We start from the raw sequence: 23,727 nt of genomic DNA, 5'->3' as shown, positions 1-23,727 counted from the left end.
GGACGGGGCGGGGCGGGGGGGAGTTTCGGGCGTGGAAGCGTTTCTCTTGTGTGGTTGGAGTTTGGAGGCCCAACCACCGGGGTAGTTCCAGGTGGCTGCTTCGAGGTGGGTGGCTTTGGGAGAGAGCTGTGATTCATTTGGACCGTGTGAAGACACACGTGACCGTGGAGAAACTCAGATTCTCTCCCTGCTACCTTGGGCAGGGAGAGTAGTGCTGGCTTACAGGCTGGGGATCCCTTTTCAAGGCCATGGGGTGTGTGGCATCATCTCCTTGGAGTGACTTTCCTCCCTGCTTGCTTACACAATGGTTGAGGTGGGGGCGGGGAAGGTGAGAAAGACAAAAATTTGCCACTAAAACCAAAAACAAACCAACTGGTTTATTTACATAATGAAAACCAGCTCAGTTTTTTCTTCTCTTTCTTTGAAGGGCTATGGTATCTCTTGCCTTCCTCATCTCCTTGAGTTCTATTTTTTCTTAACCATAAACTTTTGTCCCCCACCCCAAATTGCTTACAGAGTTATCACAGCATCAGTATGAGCTGGTCACCTTCCCTGCCAACCCAGACATGTGGGGCCTGGGAAATGAAAGAACGACTTGGGACAGGGGGATTTGGAAACGTCATTCGATGGCACAATCAGGTAGGGCCTGTGTGCTACTGGGAAGAACTATGGGTGGCTGGGATGGGGGCTGGGGAAGACAGGCCTCCCTGTCACTGCTTCTACCTCAAAATGTGCTGGATGGGTGAATGGGACTCACTTTTGTTCATGGGCTTCTTGGCAGAGAATGAGAAAGGGGACTGAGAAGGGGCTTCAGGGCTGCAGAGCTGTCTCTAAGCTTTATTGACTATGCCACCTAAATAAATAGTAAAAAAAAAATTTTAAGCTTTCGGCCTCAATTATATATTTTTAAAATTATATATCTATGCTAACATAAGAATATCATGTACTCATACATTGTGTACAGATATATCACATGTTATAAAACATACAAAAATAGAAAAATTTTAAAGGACGAGAATAATTAAATATTTTTAAATGTTTTAACATAAAAAATAAATATTTACCAATTACGATGTCTTCCCAGCATTGTTTGCAATACTTCACAGCACAAAATACACAGATCCATGTGAAAGTGAGAATTACCATTAAGAATATTGGATAAAAATCCGTATTTCAAATAATTTTTATAATTATGAATTATTTGGACAGTTTTTCCTTTAGATCTGATTACAGCCTTATTGTTTTTACTCCTTATGTGTTTGACATGAGTTTCTCACATTAGAAGTGTTAATTCTTCCATCTTTCTGTTTGCTTGTGTAGGTGTTGCATATGCTGACATTCTCAGTCGGAATCTCTTTAAGCCATTTGTCCATTTTACGAGAGTTATCTTATCAATATTGGATAATACAATGCATAATTCTACCTAAGCGAAGTACATATAACCTGCAACATAGGCCCCTGTCCACTCTTGCCTGTCAAATGCTCATTTTCCTCAGGACATCTCCAGTACTAGAATGGCAAGTGACCTGACACATGGTCTGAGGAGAATGTCATACAGTTAATAGCAGAAGAACTTAATTTCTTTTTTTATATTTTTGGATTCCAGTCTTAGGTAACCTCTAGAGTGCATTTATCCAATTTGGAGACCATTGCTGTAGGAAACCCTCACTCACCAAATAGCTAAAATTAGCTTCCTGATCCAAAATTCAGACCCACTGAAGTCTTTGAAGAAAGGCACTGGCTTTTTACTCAGGGGCTCCTGAGCACCGTTTTGGACTGAAGGGATGGCAAATTGCACCCCACTTCCCAGGAGCCAGACTACAGCAAGCAGGGAGGGTCATCAAGGCTACTGGCCAGCCAGTACTGCACTCTGCCCTCCAGTGACATTGTCACACACAACTGGTAAACTAGGATTCCTGTGAACTCTATACCTACCTTAAGGGGACCTTAGAAACTAAATTGGCTCAAATTCATTCTTGTCGGAGTATACCCAGGGGCCTAGCATTACAACAGAAGAGTCAGATCATTCTACAGCCCCACATATACCTGGGCAGGGCTGCTTCTAGACAGGGCTTTTAGAATCTTGACTATGGCAAACCTCTTGCTGCAGCTGAGCTAGGGACATCTTGGTTTCCGTAGCTCAAAATGACCCCCACCTGCTCTCTGGGTTTGGAAAGCTATTGTCAGATTAAATTCATTTCTGGCTTCATAATTATGGGCCTAAGTGTGTGTGTGTATAGGTGTGTGTGTGTATGGATTTGTTTCTAGAATTACTGCTTTCAAGTTCCTTCCCTTATTCAAAAACCTTATTTTTTATTTTGAAAAAGCCAAAAGCCAAACTCTTCATCCTATCTTTTGAGGCTTCCCTGCGATCTGGCCTCCCCCTGTCTTTCTAGCATTACCCTTACACCCCTTGTTGGCTCCCAATAGGTTTGTTGGCTGAGCCTTCTCTTGGACAAGCCTCTTTCTCATAGATAGCTTTATATAAATTCTACCCATTTCTCCAGGATGCTGTAGACCATGTCCTCCTTAAGCCCATCACGGACTCCTTCATTCCATGGGAATTAGTTCTCCTATTGAATTCCTTCAGTTCCACTCAGTTGGCATACCTCATGTAATGCCTTTTTGTCTAAGTGTAGGAGTGTGTCTTGTTAAGGCTCTAAGTTCCTGGTCATCCCGGGCTCTGTCTGGCTTTGCATTTCTTTCAATTCCCCCATAGCAACTGTCTTTATATTATACATGTATTAGGTGCACAAAATCATTCATCTTAAATACTACTTATTATGGATACAGTGGTGATTAAAACCCTTTTGGCTTTTGATAAAATCTTTTTGGAAAAAAGAAAGCCATTAATCAAAAATTATAAATATAAACTCCCAACTAACATAAGTACAACATGGGAGAGGGGCCCAGTGCAACGAGACCTTATAGCAGGGAATCAGCGAGGGCTTTCTCAAGGAAGTGGCACTCCAGCAGAGAGACCTGAGAGATTGATAGAAGTTAGCCAAGCAGAGAAGGTAGGAAGATATTTCCGGGCAGAGGGAGCAGCCTGTTCAGAGGTCCTGTGGAAGGATAAGTCATGGCCAGTAGGTGAGACTGAAAGATGAGTGTGACAGGAAGGGAGGATGAAGGGGAGCCAGTGCCAGGGAGGCTGAAGTATAGAAGGTGAGAATCAGGCCCTGCCAAGGAGATTTTGTTTTGATATTAAGAGCGACAGGAAGCTGTTGAAGGGAGTCCACTCTGTCCACAGGGACAGATTGGAAGGGACCCAAGCAGTGGTGTACTGGCAAGTCAGCTCTCTGAAAAGATGCCCTGATTGATAGCAGTTACCAATATCCACAGCATAACTTCCCACCATGGCTTATTTCAAGCCACTGACAGTTTAACAACCAGTTCTCACTGAATTCCCGAATATTTATTTAACAATCAGATCTGAGGAGGTGGTACAGGACACCACTGGCATTGCCCTGTCATGTGAGAACATCAGTTATGAGGCTTTTGGAGTATTCCAGGTGTGAGATTCAACTGAGCTGATGGTGGTGTAGATAGAGAGGAGCGGGCAGATTTAAGAGCTAATTTAGTGGTAAAATTGACAGGACTTAGTGATGGAATAGAGAGTGGAGGGGCTGAGGGAGCGAGGGGAGTCGAGTATTCACAGATACTTAGTGAATGTTTGCTAATGAGCCTGGCTCAATGCAGGAAGCTCTCCACCATCCTCCTGGGATCTCAGTTGGAGAAATCCGTAGGGCTGCTTTGGGTGCTAAGGGGAGGTTCTTTAGTTGATGTTCAGGATCAGAACATGACCAGTGTGTTCTCTGGTGGAGACCCCTCTGCTCGGAGCCTCGTGACGAAAGCAGCCAGGGTAAAGTGGTGTCGATTACTTAACTCCAGTCAGGTGTAATGATTATACTTAACATAACCATGTATGGTTCCCTAATACTCCATGTTTATCTTATCTATAAAAGAGACTACTTTTACTTTATTACAAGAGAAATTGCATGAAAGAGCCTAAACATTGACATCCTCAGTCAGCTAAATGATGCCTAATAACAGACCCATTGTTTATTGAGAACCTACTACATGCTGGCATTGGGGTAGGTATTTTAGACGCTTTATCTCCAATCTGCACAATAACCCTAGGAGTCTTTAATCCATATTCCAGCTGTGGAAACTGAAGTGAGAAGCCGTCATTTATCCAAAGAGACTTAGTAACCGAAGGCACTAGAATCTGAACTTACATCTGTTTGAATCCCAGCCTCATGTTTTCTCCACTGTGGTTTGTAGCTTCTCCATGGTGAGAGAGGCCAAGGTGGGGGATGCCCCAAGAACATTCTCAGTTTGCCATAATCAGTCTAAACCATTTCAAAGCACTAAGGAAAAACCCTCTTTAAAGGACAAAATATATGTCTTTCTTGTTTAACAGAGAACTCTAAAATAAATATTTCTTAGTGAGGAAGGGCAGTGTAACAATTACCACACGCTTGTTTTCCTGGGTTTTTTGATTCTGTTGCTAAGGGCCTTCACAATCCTGGCTGCATCAGTCCACCCTTAAATCTTTACCCCAAGGTCATTACAGTCTGGATAGGCTGATATTTTCGATAAGATCTCTGTTAAATACAAAGGAAGAAGAAAATGAGATGACCCGAGTGACCTCAGCTTACCACGCCTTTTGGAAAAAGGAAAAAAATACATGACTTGCAATCACACAGCCCTGGCTTCAAATCCTGGCTCTGTTATTGCTAGCTTCGTGACTTTGGGCCACAACTCCCCCCATGGATTTTGAGGATGCTAAGATACTGAATCCCTCGGCTCTCAGCATGTCTGGGCCCGACACGGGGCAGCTGCTTTCTGGAAGGCTCTGGAAACATCCTGGGTGCCTTGTAAATATTCTCTGTGCACTTTGAATTAAAAGAGTCTAGAAAGTGCTACCTTGGGTCCCAAAGGATACTTGGGAGGATAAAATGAGATAATGCACTGGCTGTTATAAAGGTATAAAAGGTGAAGTATTGTCAATCATCCCTTCTATGAAGTAATATTAACTTTTACTGGTCCTCTCACTGGAGAAGACTAAGCTCACTTTAGCTAATCTGCGTGTTTTGAAGTCTTAAAGATTCTAGTCAGTCAGTTTACTAAGAATATATTGAGCACCGACCCAGGCTCCATCAGGGATCCATCAGGGAAAAAAAAAAAAAGAGATGACCTTGTCTTTAATGTACTTATGCTCTAATGGGGGAGGTAAAATGAATACTTAAGATTATATCAAGAAAATCTAAATGTACACACCAAATAATAATTGCTACTATTTACCAAGAATGTCATGTACTAGCTGGTCAGGTGCTTTATCCATATTATTTCTTGAATGCTCAGAGGAGAGGGAAAGCTTCTTGAGGAAACTGAACTTAAGCAGGATCTTGAAAGGAGATAGATGTAGATAGTCTGATGGGGGAAGAGAAGGCACTTCAGAGGGTAGAGCAACATTTACATAGAGCTAGAGAAAGGAAATGATACTACTGTAATTTACTCAAGGCTCATATGTATCAGACACCCGATCTCATCTTAACTGACAACACCGGAAAGGGTAGAGTCATCTCCATCTTATGGATAAAGACCCAGAAGCTTAATAGACTCAATGTCACATTTACCAGGTGAAGGATAAGGGAGTTACACCTCACCTACTTCACCTCTGAGCCCTGTAGGTGAATTTGGAAGCCACTGTGTCTATTGGATGTTTACACTGAAAGGAGTGGGTTGAAGTCAGGGCTCTTTCAGTGTAGATAGGTTAGTGCTTTTGAATTAGGGATGAAGCTGCAGCCAGACCCTGGACCTTTTGACTATCAGGCCTAGGTTCTGTCCCTAGGATCTCTTTGGGTCCAGCTTTGCACCTTCTTTCTGAAACATTCATCTTGGAGAGCAGATCCTAAGAAGGAATGAGGAGGTTATGACTAATTGCTCCTTGTATCACAATAGCCTGTTGGATGGTTGCCCTGGTAACAAGAGACTGGGCTTTATGTGGTAAGGGTTTGAATGTACCTTTTGGTTTCCTGTGTTTCCGTAGTCATTAAAAGAAGGCTAACTTTGGGAAGCTGTGCCAGCTCCTGTATAGACTGGCCTTCCAGCTCACTTGTGCAATAGCACCTTTTGGTAGCTCTCGGAAGTCTGAGGATGTGTCTTACTCACAGTCCCACCCTCTTGCCTTCTACGCTTTATAATATACTCCCATTTATATATGCTTTATGTTTTCATGTACAAAAAACAAAAACAGAGACTCTAACAACCTTCATAATTAACTACATTCAATATAGATAGATAACACTGTTGGCTCCTTTCTCCATTTTCTCAAAATACAAACCAATTTGAAATTTTGTTCCACATGAGTCCACTTACTGGAAGTTGGATACTGAGATAGTTTGTATCAAATCTAGGTTTCTAGAGAGCTTAGCTGAGTCTCTAGGGTGTTCTGGGCCAAATACAGAAAGTCATCCACTGTTGACTGAGTTTCACTGCTGGTGAGGAACAAACTCCCCAGAGTTTCAAAACCAGTATTCATAGTCTGTTTCTGTACTGAATTTTGCTTTCTAGAGCAGACATGGCTTTAGCAATAGAAAATATTGTTTGGGTTTGTGTTTCTAATCACACACTACTTTTGGTAAAAATGAATGTCTTACAATATTTCCTAGAAGACCTCTGTGTAAGAATAGTGTGTGTCTATACCTACATGGGACATCCCCAGACCTAGGAAGTTAGGGTTTCCCCTGTAACCGTAGGACTAAGCTGAGCTGTCCACAAGTAGAAAGTCAGTTTTGGTTTCCATGCCCAGTTATTTCAGTGTTCATATTGCTAAATTCACTCTTTAGTTTGAATTTAGATATTGAGGACAGTATAAAATCTTCCATATTTAACATCAGTTTTCAGTGTCAACATCTGTTCCCCGATTCTAAGTTGGGCCAGGTGATAGTTGTGTGTTAGGTCCAATGTTTGCATTGAGCAAAAGACTACAATTATCTACAGTTATCCAATGTATAGATAGGCAGAGTACCTAAAATATTTTTAAGTCACTTAATAAATCTACCTTTTGGGTCTGACTTATCTGTCATTTTTCAGGAAGCGTACTGTTTGTGGTAGGCAGAATAATGGTCCTTCCCAAAGATGTCTACATCCTAATTCCCTGAACCTGTGAATATACGAAGTTTCATAGCAAAGGGGAATTAAGGTTGTAGATGAAATTAAAGTTGCTAATTAGTTAACTTTAGATGGGAAGATTATCTTGGATTATCTGGGTGGGCCTCTTGTAATCACAGGGTCCTTAAAAGTGAAAGAGCGAGGCAGGAAAGTCAGTGTCAGTGATGCAATGTGACAAAACTCAACTGGCTATTGCTGGCTTTGAGGATGGAAGGAGAGGCCCTGAGCCAAGCAAAGCAGGCAGCCTCTAGAAGTTGGAAAGGCCAAGGAAATGCATTCTCCTCTAGAACCTCCAGAAAGGAACATGGCCCTGCCGACACCTTGATTTTAGCCCAGTGAGACCCGTGCTAGATTTCTGACCTCCAGAACTATAAGGAAACAGTTTGTATTGTTTTAAGCCACTAAGTTTGTGGCAGTTTGTTATAGCAGCAATAGAAAACAAATACACTATTGTGTATTGAAGTTAAAATAGGTGTAGATTTTAAAATATCTTGGTTTAAACTCTCAGAGTCATTCTGAGATAATAAACTACGAGTACTTTTGCTAAACTTTTGCTTATAAGACCGTCTATCAAAATATCACATGCCAAGTGGACACTCTCCACACTGTTACCTCATTTTACAGCTTGGCCCATCAGTCTTCTCTCATTTGTAGAACTCTGCATCCCACAGTCTGAGTTTCTGTGGAGATCCCACTTTACTGGAGATAAGCATCTGTAACAGCATGTCAGAGCCACTATTAATGAAGCTACCAGAGAACTGGGCAGTGTTTGAATCTGACTACTAATGGGAAGTGAAACTTGTAACCAAAATCAAATTAGTTAGAGAACAGACAAAGAAATCAGTAAGTTCATGATGTAGAGGGTGTAACATTTTGTGAAATGTAACAGTCTGTACATTGATTGAAGAAATGACATTCTTTTGACATATTCCCTAACTTTTGAAAAGTATTAGATGGATTTTTACCCAAGTTCACTTGTACTAATTGGTTCAATAGCAACAGGTTTCGCGATTTTTTAAAACATTTTCAGGGAAAGCCTTGGAATCTAGGCCAAAGATCAGGATTCTAATAGCAAAGTAAGTGAACTTATGTAGATGATACTTATGGCAGAACCTGGTTATCAACACCTATTGCCATGGGCTACACTAAGGAGTCTGTTGTCGCAAAAGTCGGCATGTGGCTACAGCATGAGCAAGCCTTGGAAACATGCTAAGTGAAAGATGCCAACACAGAAACCACATACTATATGATTTCATCTATACAAAATATCTGGAACAGGCAGATCTGTAGAGTCAGAAAGTAGATTGGTGGTTGCCTTGGTTTGGGGGAATTGGAGGGAAAATGGGGAGTGACTGCTAATGGGTATGGAGTTTCTTTGGGGAGGATGGACATGTTCTAAAATTGATTGTGTTTTGGTTGTACTACTCTGCATATAGCCCAGATCATTAAATTGTATACTTTAAATCGATGAATTGTATGGTATATGAATGATCTCTCAATAGAACTGTTAGAAAAAAAACATAGGCATGTGAAATAACTGCATGACGGAGTGCTTACCCACAGTAGTACTGGGATTTGATAGAAGTAACTTCTGAGGGTATCTTAGAAGTGTTGTAAGTATCTGTTTTCTGGCATTGGAACTATAAGGAAGCTGTCAGAAGATGCTTCCACCTAATTTCTGAAGCTCGTAGTTCTTGAATGTCAGTTTTAGGGATTGGTTTATTGAGCAGTGATTCAGTGGTCTTATTAGATATCTTCTGCTTATGTTTGAAGACTTCCATCTTTCCTCTTTTTTATTGGGTAGGTCCTTGTTCCTGCAGGGATCCTGGCTAGTTTGGTAAATGTGTGGCCGTGATGCAGTTCTGCGGCCATAAGGGCAGCCACATGCACACTGGGGGGCCTTGTCACAATCCTTGACATGTCCTTTTTAAGTCCCATTCACCATATGAATTTCTGCACTTAGGAGGTTTATGATTCTTTTCAGTATGCATTTTCATAAAATGAGGAAACGGCCTGACAGGGCCTCTAGATGTCCTTTAATTGGGCAACAATAGGATTTTGGTACTGTTTTGAAATCTTTTCTTATTGTTGGATTACTGTACCATCCTGCAGGCTGTGGCTCTTTCCCAAGTATATGTCGAGTATGGGGCTGTTGGGGAGGTTCTGGCTGTTGGTGCACAAAACACAGAGGGTACTGGTGTAGGTCAGCTTGTTCACTGATGGCACAACCAGTTCCCAGGCTGGCACCACCAAAGCCACAACCAAGGGCAGCTGCTGTCCCTCAGCTGTCCTGGAGGCCCCCACGGGCCTGAGGAGGTGGCAGCTGCATAGTGGTGACTCTCTTTGTGGCAGCCGGAGTGTCCAAGGCCAGAGCCACTGCCCCTGGGCTGCCAACGCTGTAGCCTCAGGGCCTTCCTCTTTTAGTCCATCCCCTGTGGCTCCTTGGTGCTTCCTCGAGCACCAAGGAAAATGGAAGAGTTAATAATCCTCAGGACCCAGTCAGTTAATTATTCACAAAAATTTTATTGGTTGCCTTCTTTTCCATTCTCAAAACCTCAATTGAGTGCATTATGCTAGTTACTATAGTAGAGGTTAAAGTTCACGAGGATCGACAAGCCTATAATTTAACAAAGTAACCCTATGACCCTACAGAGAATAAGTCTTTGGTAGGGATGTGCAGGAGTTACCTGTTTGGAGAGACAGGTAAGCATCCCTTGCGGTGGGAAGACTGCAGTGCCTGTGCACCTACAAGAGCATAGACTAGAAAAGCATAGGACTGAGACAGGTGATCTAACCTAGCTGCAGTATCAGATTCCTGGAGCGGTGTTGTGAGAGAACAGGCAGGTTGGAGCCAAGCTTCGGAGGACTTTAAATGCCAATAGTACCTGCGTGACATGGGTCTTCCCCCAGGAGTGTTATTGAACACCTGCCTGAGTCTGGATACTGCTAAGGGCTCAGCTTCATAACAGTCCTGAAAAGTGGGCACCCGGATTCCCATATTACAGATGAAGAAACTGAGTCAGACCAAGTGGTCTGCCCAAGGTCACACAGCTAGTAAATGGCTAAGTTGGAATTTGAATCAGCCTGTGTTCCATCTACTGTTAAGGCTTATATTCTCTCTGGAGAGACAAAACTGGCTTCAGAGAGAGAAACATAAAGAAGAGAACATGAAACATGAAGACAGGGTGGCATTAACTGTTAGGTCGAACCATATGGAAGTTCCATTTGTGTTGGTCCGAATGGTCAAGATCAGCAACGTCATATGGTTCAACCTAGTATGACAGCAATCAGGGTTTAGGGGAATGAGAAATCTCTGGGAGGAATGGCTAGCACTGGTTTCGAGAAGGAGGTGGGACCTGAGCAAGGCCTTGATACAGACTCTGGATAGATAGAAATGAGGAGAGAGAAAGGCAGGGTGAGAGGTGGGGATGGTGGAGACCAGCCTGATGAGCTGGCAGGTGACTTGAGGATATCAGTGGATACATATGCGGCCTCGGGAGCCCAGAGGTGATTAAGATGGCATGTGTTGGGCCCTAGGGAGACAATTTCAGATTTGGCCTGTATATTCTCTGTGTGTTTGGTTGTTGGTTCTACTGATCCTGCCTGTGCATGCTCTCTTTGCAGGAGACAGGTGAGCAGATTGCTATCAAGCAGTGCCGGCAGGAGCTCAGCCCCCGGAATCGAGAACGATGGTGTCTGGAGATTCAGATCATGAGAAAGTGAGGGCCCAGTGCACCAAGCTAATGTGACAGAGCTGCCACTGGAGGGGAGGATAAAGGGGACTGCAGGAGCTGAGGGGCCATGGGACATTGAAATGAGATCTAGAGGGAACCAGCTGAACTCTGGGATCTGGAGCAACAGCCCCATCTGCTGTGTATCTCAGTCCTTCAATCAGGATACCAGCCAGACTGTCCAGGTAGATGACATCTAGAGGAAAGGCAGTTAGTGTTGACACTGGACCTTGTCACGGGCTTTTGGTCAATTTTATTTGTTATATTAAAGAATTTAATATAGCCATCCCAGTGAAATATCCTTTGTCAGCAGAAATCCTTTTTTTCCCCTATATTTTCAATTCTAAGGTAGTATGTGACTCTCCATCGCTGTGAACCTATTGCTGATATTTATTCTTCCAATGTGGAGACAGGGTCTGACAGTCCCTAGATGGATGCTGTCTTCCCAGCTAGTAAGGCATTTAAGTAAACTAGCAACCTGATCAACTTGGAAGACCTCAAACAGGTGATTCCTCTATAAACCTCTTGAAGAGGGGAGGTGTCACCTTGTCTGCATTTAGAAGTAGTTTTGAAGTACAATGAGGACTTGATATGGGGCACTCTAAAGAAAATTCAGTTACACATGATGCACTCACAGAGTCATGAGTTGATGGTGCTGAAAGTAGACTGGGTGGATGCTAACTGACCAGGCACTGAGGTGAGTCTCTAGTTCCTGACGTCCACCTTTCTACTTACTCCTGAGGCCCCTTGGCTATTCCAGGCCGTTGTTGTAAGACGAGTGTTGCTGAGACACGGACAGAGAGGGAAATAGGTTTGAGCCAAAGCTTGGGTTCCTTCCTCATTTTTTCTCATCCTTCATAGGCTGAACCACCCCAATGTGGTGGCTGCCCGGGATGTCCCCGAGGGGATGCAGAACCTGGCTCCCAACGACTTGCCCCTGCTGGCCATGGAGTACTGCCAAGGAGGAGATCTCCGAAAGGTGAGGCTTCCGGGGAAGTGGGGCACAGCCTGTCTGGGTGGGAGCAGGGGGGAGACCTTTCATTGCTTTCAACATCAAGAAGTTCAGAGAGCCACAGTGACTTCAGCAGGGTTGCTTTTCCCTCTCAAATCCATGCCCAGTGTGGAGTGATGTGTGGGGTGTGAATCAAGAGACTTAATCAGAAGCTCTTATGAGAAAGCCAGGGAGGGCTCACTGTACTGTACAGAGATTACTAAAATGACGAGGAAACAATCACTAGGTGTCTAGTACAGGGAAGGACTGGATACGTTCCAAAACAAACTTTTCCTCCCTCAGCATGTCAGGGCCACTTCAGTCTTTCATGTCATCATCACCTCTGTCCTTATTAGGAGGGATTTTTTCTCCTACAGATGTGGCAATGCCTTCAAGGTCACAGAGTGAAGCAGGAAGGTGGCTGGCTTAGTAATCAGGGAACCGGGCTGGGGTTCCAGAATCACCACTGACTCATCTTTCGGACTCTGCTTTCTTCCTTCTCACCACATTAACTTCTCTTTATTAGAATGTACACTTCAAGGTGGGTGATGACAGTCCTTGCTAGTCTCAGGGATAGTGGTGTGTGTCCACCTCCCTGATGTTCTCTAAAACAGCACTGTACAACCTACTTTTACACATTACTGTGTTTGATTTTCAACAACCCTGCAACATTGGTAAAAGGTGTGAAGGGTGGCTGTCATGGCCCAGAGCAGTTACACAGCTGCAGTGGCAGAGCTTGGGCCACAGCCCACATGAACCCAACTGCAGGCCACCTCTCTATCTGTGAAATTGAATAATGCCACATAGCGTGAGGAAAACTAAGAACTCTGGACGAAAGATTTATTTTTGTATTGAAAAAAGCTGTTCTGTTAGTTCGCATCTCCCTCAATTCTTCACTCTAGAATATTAGGGAGAGGGGATACCCTGCAATTTCCTGGACCCAGCATCATGTGCTGTTCTCGTTATTCTTCTGGCCCCTTCCGCCTCTTCTTTTTCACAAAGAAACTTTTCATGAGGATTGATCCGCCCCAGTCGCTTTCTCCCACTGTGGGAGGTGGGCACATCCTGGGAGTGTCACAGCAGGATGTGAACACAGTCACTGGCATGACCACAGTCAGGACACTGATAACGATGAGAAATGGGGAACTTGACAAGGCTTTGATATTCCTCTCTGTTTTCCTAACCTCTGACAATCATCTAATTACCAACTACAGTTATTTAAGGAGAGAAAGCCATGTAGTAGTAGAGCAGATGGTTCTTAGGGGGCAGTATAAGAGGTAGGTGGGCTGTGACCAGATTGCAGAGGACTCTAAAGCCGGGCAGAGGACTTTCGACTGGATCTTGTAGGCAGCAAAGAGCCAGTCAGCCAAGGGAGAAGATACATACTTCAGTGTGATTGACTTGGTATGGGCGCAGAGTGATCTGGGGAGGCAGGAAGCAGTTGCACCTTAAGAGGCCTCTGTCCATGCTGTCACTAGGGCAGGGGAGAGCTAGGAGGACAGTACTTATTGCCAGAGTTGTCGGGTCCTCTTTGTTCTCCAAATTAGGTGGCCTGTCCTTCTCTCCTCTACAAAGTTCAAAATATACACCCTGAGCATGGAGAGACAGGACTGGCCAGCACATGAGCAAACATAAAAGCCAGAACTGATTGAAAAATTGAAGTCCATACACTTGGCTCAGGAAATAGACTCTTGGACATTTTCAGATATATATGTTAGTTCATGATTGTAGCCTCAGTTGGGAAGTTTTTTTCTCTAGTGTCTTTGTTCAAGGCCATATTGAGCCTCTTGATAAGTTAAGAGGGCCAGGAGGGCAAAGGGCTTAAGTGTTTGGGCTCGAGCCTCAGATACACATAGCTTCATACTCCATCTTGGCCCTAGAATGGCTATGTGAGCAGGCACGTTGCTGACCTCCTCCAGTCTCAGATTTCTTATGTACGAAGGAAATTGCAACACTGCTTACCTCAATGGCAGTGGGGAGGGTGAAATGACACAATGCAGGTAAAGCTTTATTGACCTCACCTGTGCAGAGATTAGCCCAGTGCCAGGCACGTAGTAAGTGCTCATTAAATATTCCCACCTGTCATCATCACCCCACTGGCAAAGCAGTGTCGGGAACTGGTCAGAAGGTGGTTTTCAGTAAGTGCCCTCTGTGGGATTCTTAGGGGCAGTGGACCAGTTGTGGCTGAGCTTATAAGCTGGCCTGTCTCCCTCAGAACTGCAGCACAGGTGAGAACAAATATCTCTCATCTTAGAACGACTCAGACACCTCAGCTATACGTATGTGAGTGCTTCCCAGAGTTCTCAGTTCTGCTTCTTCCACAGGCCAGTTCCTGCCAGTCCTGCTGCCCAGGTCCCCAAGCCCAGAGTCAGGGTCAGCACTCAGATGACTTCAGCTGGTAAAAAACACTTGTGGACTTGTTGGTGGTTGGTGACCAGTCACTCTGATGCTTCTTTTTATCTTCTTAACAGTACCTGAATCAGTTCGAGAACTGCTGCGGCCTGCGGGAAGGAGCCATCCTCACCTTGCTAAGCGACATTGGTAAATCCCAGCTCTGGGTGTCAGGTCCAGCCCTGCAGAGAGAGTATGTGGTGCCCCGTGAGTCCTGTGGAGCGCAGAGTGGAGATATTTCAGTCCTCTGGTTTTTACAGAGGGTGGGGTTGAGGGGGGACAGACGGAATGAGGAGGTCAACAAGGGACTAGTCAGGCAGGCGCTGAACTCAAATAGATTACCTTTCCTTCCGGACTAAGTCACGAAGTGAATTATGTATATAGAATAACAGAGTTCCTTTCCCATTAAAAAGCTCCACTCCCTACTTTCCTGGAATGGCCAGCGATGGAGTAGGTTGTCATTTGAATGAATTTCATCCCTTGGCAGCAGATTTTTCCACTTCCACATTGGCAGTTCTTTTGCCAACCACAGGCATAGGAAAAACTTCATTTGTTTAATTCTTTGGTACTATTGGTGTCCTCAGATGAGGGTATCTATGGCACACTCTGAGGCCAGGCTGGCATTAGGGAGAAGAAGAGTAACCCCAGACTGTAGAGGTCAGAAGCAATCCCCTAGACCAGTGGTCCCCAACCTTTTTGGCACCAGGGACCGGTGCTCCTATGAGAATCTAATGCTTCACAATCTGAGGTGGAGCTGAGGCGGTGATGTTAGCACTGGGGAGCGGCTGCAAATACAGATGAAGCTTTGCTTGCTCACCAGCTGTTCACTTCCTGTTGTGTGGCCCGGTTCCTAACAGGCTGTGGACTAGTACCGGTACCAGTCTGCAGCCCCGGGGTTGGAGGGAATTTGGAGGAGGATCTCCGCAAGTCAGCACGTGGCTCCAGGCTAGGGAAACAGACATCAAGAGTGAGAGAGCGACTGCTAAGACTTCCTTTTTAGTTTTTTCTTGTTTTACTCTCCAAGGTTGTAGGTACAAGTTGACAGTTTGAGATCTAAAATTTAGAGTTATCCAGAGTTTATCACTGAGTGTTGCCCTCAGATTTGGGGAATGATACCATTTTCATCCCTCTCTCACTGCAACCTTTTTGAAGCTGTTTGTTTTTTCTTTTTGTTTGCTCAAACTTTTTTAATTTTTAGAAAAGCATCAAACATATAGAAAAGTTGAAAGAGTAGTGCAGTGAAACGCAATACCCTTCACCTAGATTCACCAGTTTGTCACATTTGTAAGGTTTTGTTCTCTAACACTTGTCCTGGAAAGATAAGTGGGCTTCCAGTCTCTAAAACACGTTGCCTTCCTAGTGTAGGTCTGCCTCTTCCTTACTCTGCCACCTTTCATGGGAGGTAGGCAAGAAGGAAATGAAGGGTGGGAAGTCAATCAATGACATTTAAGCATAGGATCCAAACAGTCTGACATAGAAAATTCTGTCTCCCTCTATACCCTTTGTCTTTGTCCTTTGGATGGACTTCACAGTGAGGGCAAGTTGACATTGCACCAATTTTATCTGACTTGAGTGGGCATCCACCACTGGCTAGAATGATTTCTTCATGCATTGGCTCATATGGGTCTCCTGGAAGGGGCCTGTCTGTCTATCTAAAGGGTCTAATCCATAGGTCAAGAATCTCACTTGTTTTCTTGACACCTTGCCACATGGCTCACCTGTCCACATTTTGCTTAGATATTCACTTGATTGTGTCTTTTTCTCAGTGGCCGCATCATTAATTTATTCTCTATTGAGTTGAGCTGACGGCAGGTTAGTAGGTTGGGGAATATTCTTTTGCTCTTCATGGCTACTTTTATTTTTTTTCTCCATGGTTGGAGCTTCAAGTCATTTTTTAAATGTTATCTCTCAAATATTTTTCTTTTACTCATTATTTGTTTATTCATCAAATAGTTAAGAAAGTCTTTAAAGTGTTGGCTAAAGTACATAAAACTGTCTACTTCTTCAAATAACTTTTTACTTCCTCATTGATTCTCTAGTGATATTAATAGAACCTCTGCTGGTTGCATATTCTTTGGTCTGGGCGTATTGTATATCTAGTTACCATTAACTCGTATGATAGCTTTTGTATTATCCATTATCTATTACCTATTCAGGTTGTATGTGTGTGTTTAAATTATATGTAAATCAGAATAACTAAGGGCTTATGTTATTTAGTTTTCCTAGAGGTGGATGAATATTAAAATTCTTTAGGTCACTGATTCCCCATATTTCTTCTCTGTGACCCCAAATTGGAAATAATGAGGCCTCGAAATACTAGTACACTAGAATTAAATTCTTAAAGGTGAAGACTAGAATTAAATTCTTAAAGATGAAGATATAGTTGTCTCTATATCTTCAACATCTGGAACAGTAGCTTTATATAGCAGATTCTCTATAAATATTTGTCAAATGAATAAATCTCAAAGGAAATTAAAATAAGTAGGATTTATTTTTTTTAAAAAAAAGACAGATGTCCACATATATTTAACATTCTCAGGTCAAATACAAGGTCTTCCACTTATTGGCAGTGTGGCCTTAGGCATGTTACTTAATTTTTAAGAATATCAGTTTTGTTAGCTGTAAAATGGGACCATTAGTCACCTTATTAGAATTGTTATAAGGATAAAATGAGATGATGTACATAAAGCTCCTGGCACAGTGCTTTGCTCCTGGCAGAATGTGCAGTCAGCAAATGTTAGTTCCTTTCTCGTGTTCTTCCCTCTCTGGATTTGAATTTATAGCATGCCTTTTGAAAAAGCTCCATCACCCTTATTTGGGTGTTGACCTGAGGTTGGGATCCAGTGAGTAGGCAGGTAGTTGTCTTATGAGACTTCCCTTCCTGGAAATGGTTAACCTTCCTCAGACCAATTCCTATCTCAGCCACTTTTAGATTCACTCATATCCTCTGACTTTGTACTTACAGTGGAGGTGGCTGATAAGCTTGTATTTTATTTCATTCCCATTTCTGACTTGTGTACAAGATTTATCACGTTTATTTCTTTTGCAAGGATTTCATCACTGAGCCAAATTTCAAAAGCTTTTCTTGGAGCTCATCTCACATAATTCTTTTGTATTTTGAAACATTTCCTGAGCATATTTTGTTCCAGTTTGTTCCAAGTGCTGGCCCCATGTTCCCTTTGTTGGAGTTGCCACCTCTGTTCTCTGCCAGATTGACTTCAGATAAGCACCAGAGCCACACCCTTGACCGCTAGATCTAGATTCATTGCCTTTTCTTCTGTGTTAAACCTGTTTACTCCTAACCTCTCTGCACCGCTAACCTCCCAGAGATGCCCACTCAGAGCAGCACCAAGATAATAGACACAAGTAGAATTTTTCAGTGAACTTTAAATTGCCTAAGAAGATGCTGCAGTGTACCTATGAGAAAATGAGCAGATGTCTGCTGAGCACATGGGAGAGCCCTGTTTCCTATGTCAGGACAGGCCAGTTAGACCATTGCTCATATGCTGGAAAGAGATCCAGAAATAGGTGCAGAGGCAGCTGGAAATTATTTGTCTTCTACCTAATGTGATTTAAAAATAGCTCAAGGAAGTTGTATCTAAGTAGACTCTTGAAATAGTCTTGCTCATTATTCTTTGGAAAACATTTGGATGTGTTTCCTTCTGCCAGCAGAGGAGCAGACTCCTGGGCATTCAAGACTGAGGTACAGATTGCCATACTCAGGAGTCCAATGTCTCTGCTGGGGGGTGGGGACCTGCCCATGCTCAGGCCAGCTAGGTGGGCCAATTGTGCATTTGCCATTGCCATGTCGGATCTTAGATCTGAATTGATCTGCCTTGATTCTCCAGGTGGCCAGTTTACTGTGGTGACTGACCGTCCTATCCTCTGAGCCTTTAGGAATCCCACTCCCCATTTTTGTCTGCTTCACTTTCTGAGTCACCATCTCTGCCCCTACTAGAGTTGCTACTAGCAGGCATCCAGTACTTGAATGTTAAAGAGCTGAGAGGTTTCAAAGAGAACACAAGGCTTTATGGAAGAGAGCTCCAATCTAAGAATCAGAAAATTGGGCTATTTAGTGTTTCTCTGATTGTGAATTTATAACATGAAAGGAATACTGGATCTCAGAAATTCAGATAATTTGTATATAAAGTATATTGGGAAATATAAGTAACCAGATTAATGAATATAATAATAAAAGAGAAGATAACTGGCTTTCAGTCCTGGCTTTTCTACTTCCCCAGCTCTGTCACCTTGGGCAAGGACCTTTTTGGTGCATTTGTCTTTCTCTGTCTTCTTTGACAACTATGGTAGCTTTGGGGGCCTACATGTCCTCAACTTTAAAATGAGGGTTTGGGCGAGGCGACCTTAGGGAAGGTCCCTTCTAACTTTAAATATTCCACATTCATTATCTGCAGAATGGTTGCTCCAGAATGTCTGTGAAGTCCACTCCGCTATCCCTTCCTGACAAACTTGCTTCTCTCAAGTTTTTCTCATCTCTCCTTTAATGCATCATCTTTTGCCCAGAGCTTTGCTCGATGCTTTCTTTTTATCCCTGCTCCATCCTATTCATCCCTCTCTGCACCTGGACTGACTACCCACTGCTTTCCACTGTTTTGTCTGCCAGCTCATTCTTGTGACATCTTCATCAACCATAGCTCCAAAATCTGTGTATTTAACTATGATTTCCATCCTCAATGCCATATTGACATCTGTATAATATTCTCCCAAAGTCAGTTCCAAATTGAAATCCTAGACTTCTTCTCTAAACCAGATCCCTTCCTGAATCCTCTTTCTTGTGCCACTAGCTCCATCTTTCTACCAGTTACCCAGAAAGAGCGCCACTTTTGGATTTCATTTCTTAGAATCTGCCCCTCTTCCTGCTCCACACCCTCCCATTTGAAAAGTCTTCAAATCCTTTCGACCTTCCTTTGTGTTGTATATCTCATTTTCCCTTTCTGTTCCCACCGCCTCCACTAATTCAGCATCATAGCAAATTATTATAATGACCTCTTATCTCACCTCTTTATTCCCATTTTACTAATCCATCTTTCATTTGAAAGGATACTTTCATCATTATTCATGAATAATGAATAATGATGAAAGTATCCTTTCACCTTGCATTTATTCCAGTCCACTATAGCCAACTTTGCATGTACATGGTCCTCAAAACCCATTTTTCAGTTCTTGTGCTAGCCTTTGCACATGTTCCTCCTTTTAGAATGCTGCTCTTGTACCTCCCCAACGATCCTAAGCCTTCTTATTTTTTGGCACCGCTTTAGACTTGCCCCCTTCAGGGGGACTGCCCTGACTCATCACTCACAGTGGTTCTCCCTCTCACGGGAGTCTTTTTCTCTTGTTGCCTCCTCCACTCACCTGGTGTCTCTGCTGTAGTAGTTCTGTGTTCTCTGACTGTGTAGTATGTGTTCTCTGACTGTAGTAGTTCTCTGCCTTGACAATAAGAACTGACTTCTTGGTTTGGAGCCCGTTGACTAGACTTTGTGCAGTAAGTAAAGAAAATGCTTCAATTCCCTGGCACATTTTCCACAAACCTAACAAATAGAAGACACCACTTTATAAGTACTACTAATTGAATGAATGAGAGAATGATTTTGCACTTTGCTCTTAGCACTTAGTGTGACTGCCTTGCTACCTTGCTGATTAGTCATAGGGCTATTTTAGCCGAGAAACCTTTAGCTGGACTAAATCTTTCTCCACATGTCCACGCTTGGCCTTCCAATCTTTTTTGTTTGGAAAGTCCAGTGACACTGAAATGACTGGCACATAGTAGGTACACGGTCACTCAATAGTGAACGAACAGCCTGTTGCCCTTCTTACTCATTGGTGACTTAAATCACCAAGTGGTGACTGTCTTTTCTTTTTCTTCAAATCTCTGTGTCAACTTTTTGGTCTATTTATCTTTCCATTTCTTCTCTATGGAATGTGTCTTGAATAAAAATGTTCTTAAAGAGAGCTTAGTGGTCCCTTTGAATTTGGAGTGTAGTAAGTAGGGATTCATGGGCACAACCCTTATAAAACTGCTTTTCTACAAGGAAGTCCAGCTCGTCCTATCTGTTCCCTAATTTGTGGTTTGTAATATGAAAAAGAACTGTGATTTGGGATTCTGGCTCATCAATAAGAACTCCAGGAGTGTTGCATTCTTTAGTTATATATTCATGTCTACCTCACAAGCTAGGGGAAAGCTGGGGTCAATATCTAAATGCTGCTCTTGACAAGGATAATAGGAGGAGGCTATCGTTTTCCTGTGATAGGTCTTTTGCTTGGACTTCTCTGTGTAGTATCTGCCCTATGAAATGCCACTGCAGAGTTTAAAAGTTCGCACAGATTAGGTGCTTCTTATAATTCTTTTTTATAATTGGAATGTGAGAAATTAACTTTTTAGGCTGTAATGCTTTGCGGTATGTATGGTTTTTAATTTTTATACATTTTTGTATATCACTTACTAGGGGGTTAGATTTTTTTTTATAAATGTTCAGATGCAAAAGTGTTTTTCTTAATCTCAAATTCTCATTTTCTATCCCATTTAAATCAAATTAGGTTCTCTTGGCTTGAGATAATTTTGATTCATTTCATGATGCTCTTCAGGTACTATTTTGTAAAATACTGCACAGTCTGGCCTACTTAGCTTTTGGAAGACTGTTTCAATAAGGAGAGCTATTTAAGAGGTCTTGCCTATTAGAATTTTTACTCTTGCACTCAGTCCAAGAAACTATATATAACAACACCTGTAGGATTCTTTAATTTTAGACTTTATTAAGTTGACAAAAATATTTGAGAATAAATGACTGCCCCAAAATGAGTAGTAAAGTTTGTTATGTACAGTTGCATAAGCATAAACATAGACAGCTATTAATAGTAGTCAGTGGATTAGTTACCAGTTTGCCATTCCATCTCACTAAAGATCTGATGACAACTTTGAATCAGCATGGTGTAGAGAATAGTGCTTTCAGTATAATCCGAACGCTCTTAATCCTCACTGGGACATCTAACCTGCTCGTGTTCCACGTTATTTGTGCTGAGATGTTCACATCCAGCTTCAGAGGCCTTGTCTTAATCTGGGCATATGTGCTTGTTCAAAATACAGTGAATCTCAACTTTCATACACTCTCCTTTTGAATAAACTGACCCCACTTTTATGTATTATACTCTGACACTGTTGTCATATACCCAAACAGGTCTTTTGTGAATCAGTCAATACACATTTTGAGTTTTTGTACAGTTGTGCTCCGTGCCAGCCACTAGTTCAGGTTCAACAGTGATACCATCTCTGTGCAAGGTTGTGTTTGTGCAATTATTATAGTGCTCTATTATACTTTGCTTTGATTCTTTAATAAAAGTAATACAAAAATGAAAGTGCTGTAAGAAGCATTGGTTCTTAAAAGTTAATACAATGGAGAACGAGATGGAGTGGAATTTTTTAGGCATTGAAAGCAACAAGTCTTTCACTTCATTTGGACAGTCAATGGACCTATGCCAATATACTGTATTCACTTATGAAAGAAAAGAAAAATAAGAAGCAAGTATGAGACGTTGGAACTATATGGTCAAAGACTGGGTTTAAAAGGGGAGATGTAATTAGAAGTTTTCTAATATAATGTAATATTCTGAGATGGAACTGCCCTAATCAGATGTTAGTCAATTGTTTAGCTGTCTCAGTTTGACTTTCAAAGGTGCTTTCAGAAAACATTCAGCATAAAAGTCTTTATGCATCGTGTCTGATCCCTTGGTTGCTGTGGAAGGCCTTTCTCCTGCTCTGCAGAGCAGACAGGAATGGCTGCCCAGGCCGTGGGGCTACCCACCTCCCTGGTTTGCCCACATTCTCAGTCTGGCTTGATGAGTTTGTTAACCAATATTAAACTTCTCTTAGTGTTATTGTATTTGCTTTTGACCTTTTTTCTTAAACAAAAACCAGATCATACCATTAACTTGGCAGTGTATCATTGACATCCCTCTGAGTCATATTATCTATACCTGAGTTCTATTATCTGTAAAGCTAAATGATTTTAAAACAATTGCCTAATATAATGTGGATCTACCATAATTTGTTCAGCCTTTCCTGATTGATGACTTTCAGTTTGTTTCTGGCTATTTCACTGAAAGCTATGCAATAAGCATCCTTATTTGTATCTTATTTGTATCATTGACATCCCTCTGAGTCATATTATCTATACCTGAGTTCTATTATCTGTAAAGCTAAATGATTTTAAAACAATTGCCTAATATAATGTGGATCTACCATAATTTGTTCAGCCTTTCCTGATTGATGACTTTCAGTTTGTTTCTGGCTATTTCACTGAAAGCTATGCAATAAGCATCCTTATTTGTATCTTATGATGCTTTTGATTGTACAAACTAGACTACTAAAGATGGAAATAATGGATCAAACAATGTGTATGCTTCAAAATTAAATAGATATTGCCATATTTCTTTCCCAAAAAGGCACAGCGATTTTTACTCCTTCCACCCATGTGATTTTTACTCATCAGAGGTTTAATAACTTTAACAGAAGTCCTAGTTAATCGTACTACAAAAGAAAAAAATGAAATAGGGGATAAAAGTATCTCTACTTGGAGATGATATGACCATATGGCTAGAAAACTCAATAGACTAAAACCTAGAAAGAATTTAGTAAGTTATTTGGAAACAAAACAAGTATGTACAAATCAATAATTTTTCTCCATGTTATCTATATCCAGTTGGAAAAAAAAATCCCTTTCACATTAGCAACAAAAACTCTTAAGTACCAAGGGACAAATTTAGCAAAAAAAATAAAGTATTTCATTTTTAGGTAGGTAGGTAAAGAAAAATATATAGCATAAAGACAAGCAATATGAACAATATAACAAATTTAGCAAAAAAAGGAAGGGCTTTTTATTTTGCATCTAAAATTCTTTCTGGTTGAAGAGGTGAAAAAAAGCATTTCATTGTGCTTTTTAATATGCACTTTTTGGACTACTTGTTACCTTGAGCAGCTTTCTGTGGAATTGTTTACCATTTGCATTTCTTCTTCGGTAAATCGCCCTTTTTCTACTGGGCTGCTTTCTTATTGATTTATAAGAACTTCTTGTCTATAAGGTATATTTACTCTTTGACATATGTGTTGCAGATATTTTTTCCCCAGCTCTTTTTGTCTTTTGACTTCATGAATGGTACCTTTTGCCATAAACTTTAAAAACCTTTTTATATTGTTCATATTGCTTGTCTTTATGCTATATATTTTTCTTTACCTACCTACCTAAAAATGAAATACTTTATTTTTTTTGCTAAATTTGTCCCTTGGTACTTAAGAGTTTTTGTTGCTAATGTGAATGGGATTTTTTTTTCCCACTGGATTTAAGAGACATTGAGGAAAATTTTTGATTTGTTCATTCTTTTTTTGTTTCCAAATAACTTACTAAAATCTTTTCAGGTTTTAGT

General features: G+C 41.8%; 1 protein-coding gene across 4 annotated transcripts in view; it reads left to right on the top strand.

Moving 5' to 3' along the window:
- Positions 1 to 23,727, top strand: part of IKBKB (inhibitor of nuclear factor kappa B kinase subunit beta) — a 51,396-nt gene that overhangs the window by 315 nt on the left and 27,354 nt on the right. For 2 of the 4 annotated variants that reach the window (XM_025049920.1, XM_006916269.3), the window contains exons 2-5: positions 517 to 639; positions 10,804 to 10,898; positions 11,772 to 11,889; positions 14,373 to 14,442. In XM_025049920.1, coding sequence (XP_024905688.1) covers positions 535 to 639; positions 10,804 to 10,898; positions 11,772 to 11,889; positions 14,373 to 14,442 — 388 coding nt within the window. In that variant the 5' untranslated portion in view covers positions 517 to 534. Of the gene's footprint in view, positions 1 to 182; positions 254 to 516; positions 640 to 10,803; positions 10,899 to 11,771; positions 11,890 to 14,372; positions 14,443 to 23,727 lie in introns of those variants that run through there. The other 2 variants (XM_025049919.1, XM_025049918.1) reach the window with 2 other exon arrangements.

Source organism: Pteropus alecto, unplaced genomic scaffold (genome assembly GCF_000325575.1).
Source record: "Pteropus alecto unplaced genomic scaffold, ASM32557v1 scaffold24, whole genome shotgun sequence".
NCBI lineage: Eukaryota > Metazoa > Chordata > Mammalia > Chiroptera > Pteropodidae > Pteropus > Pteropus alecto.
Note: the sequence above shows the minus strand (reverse complement) of the source record. Positions and strands in the feature narration are given on the sequence as shown.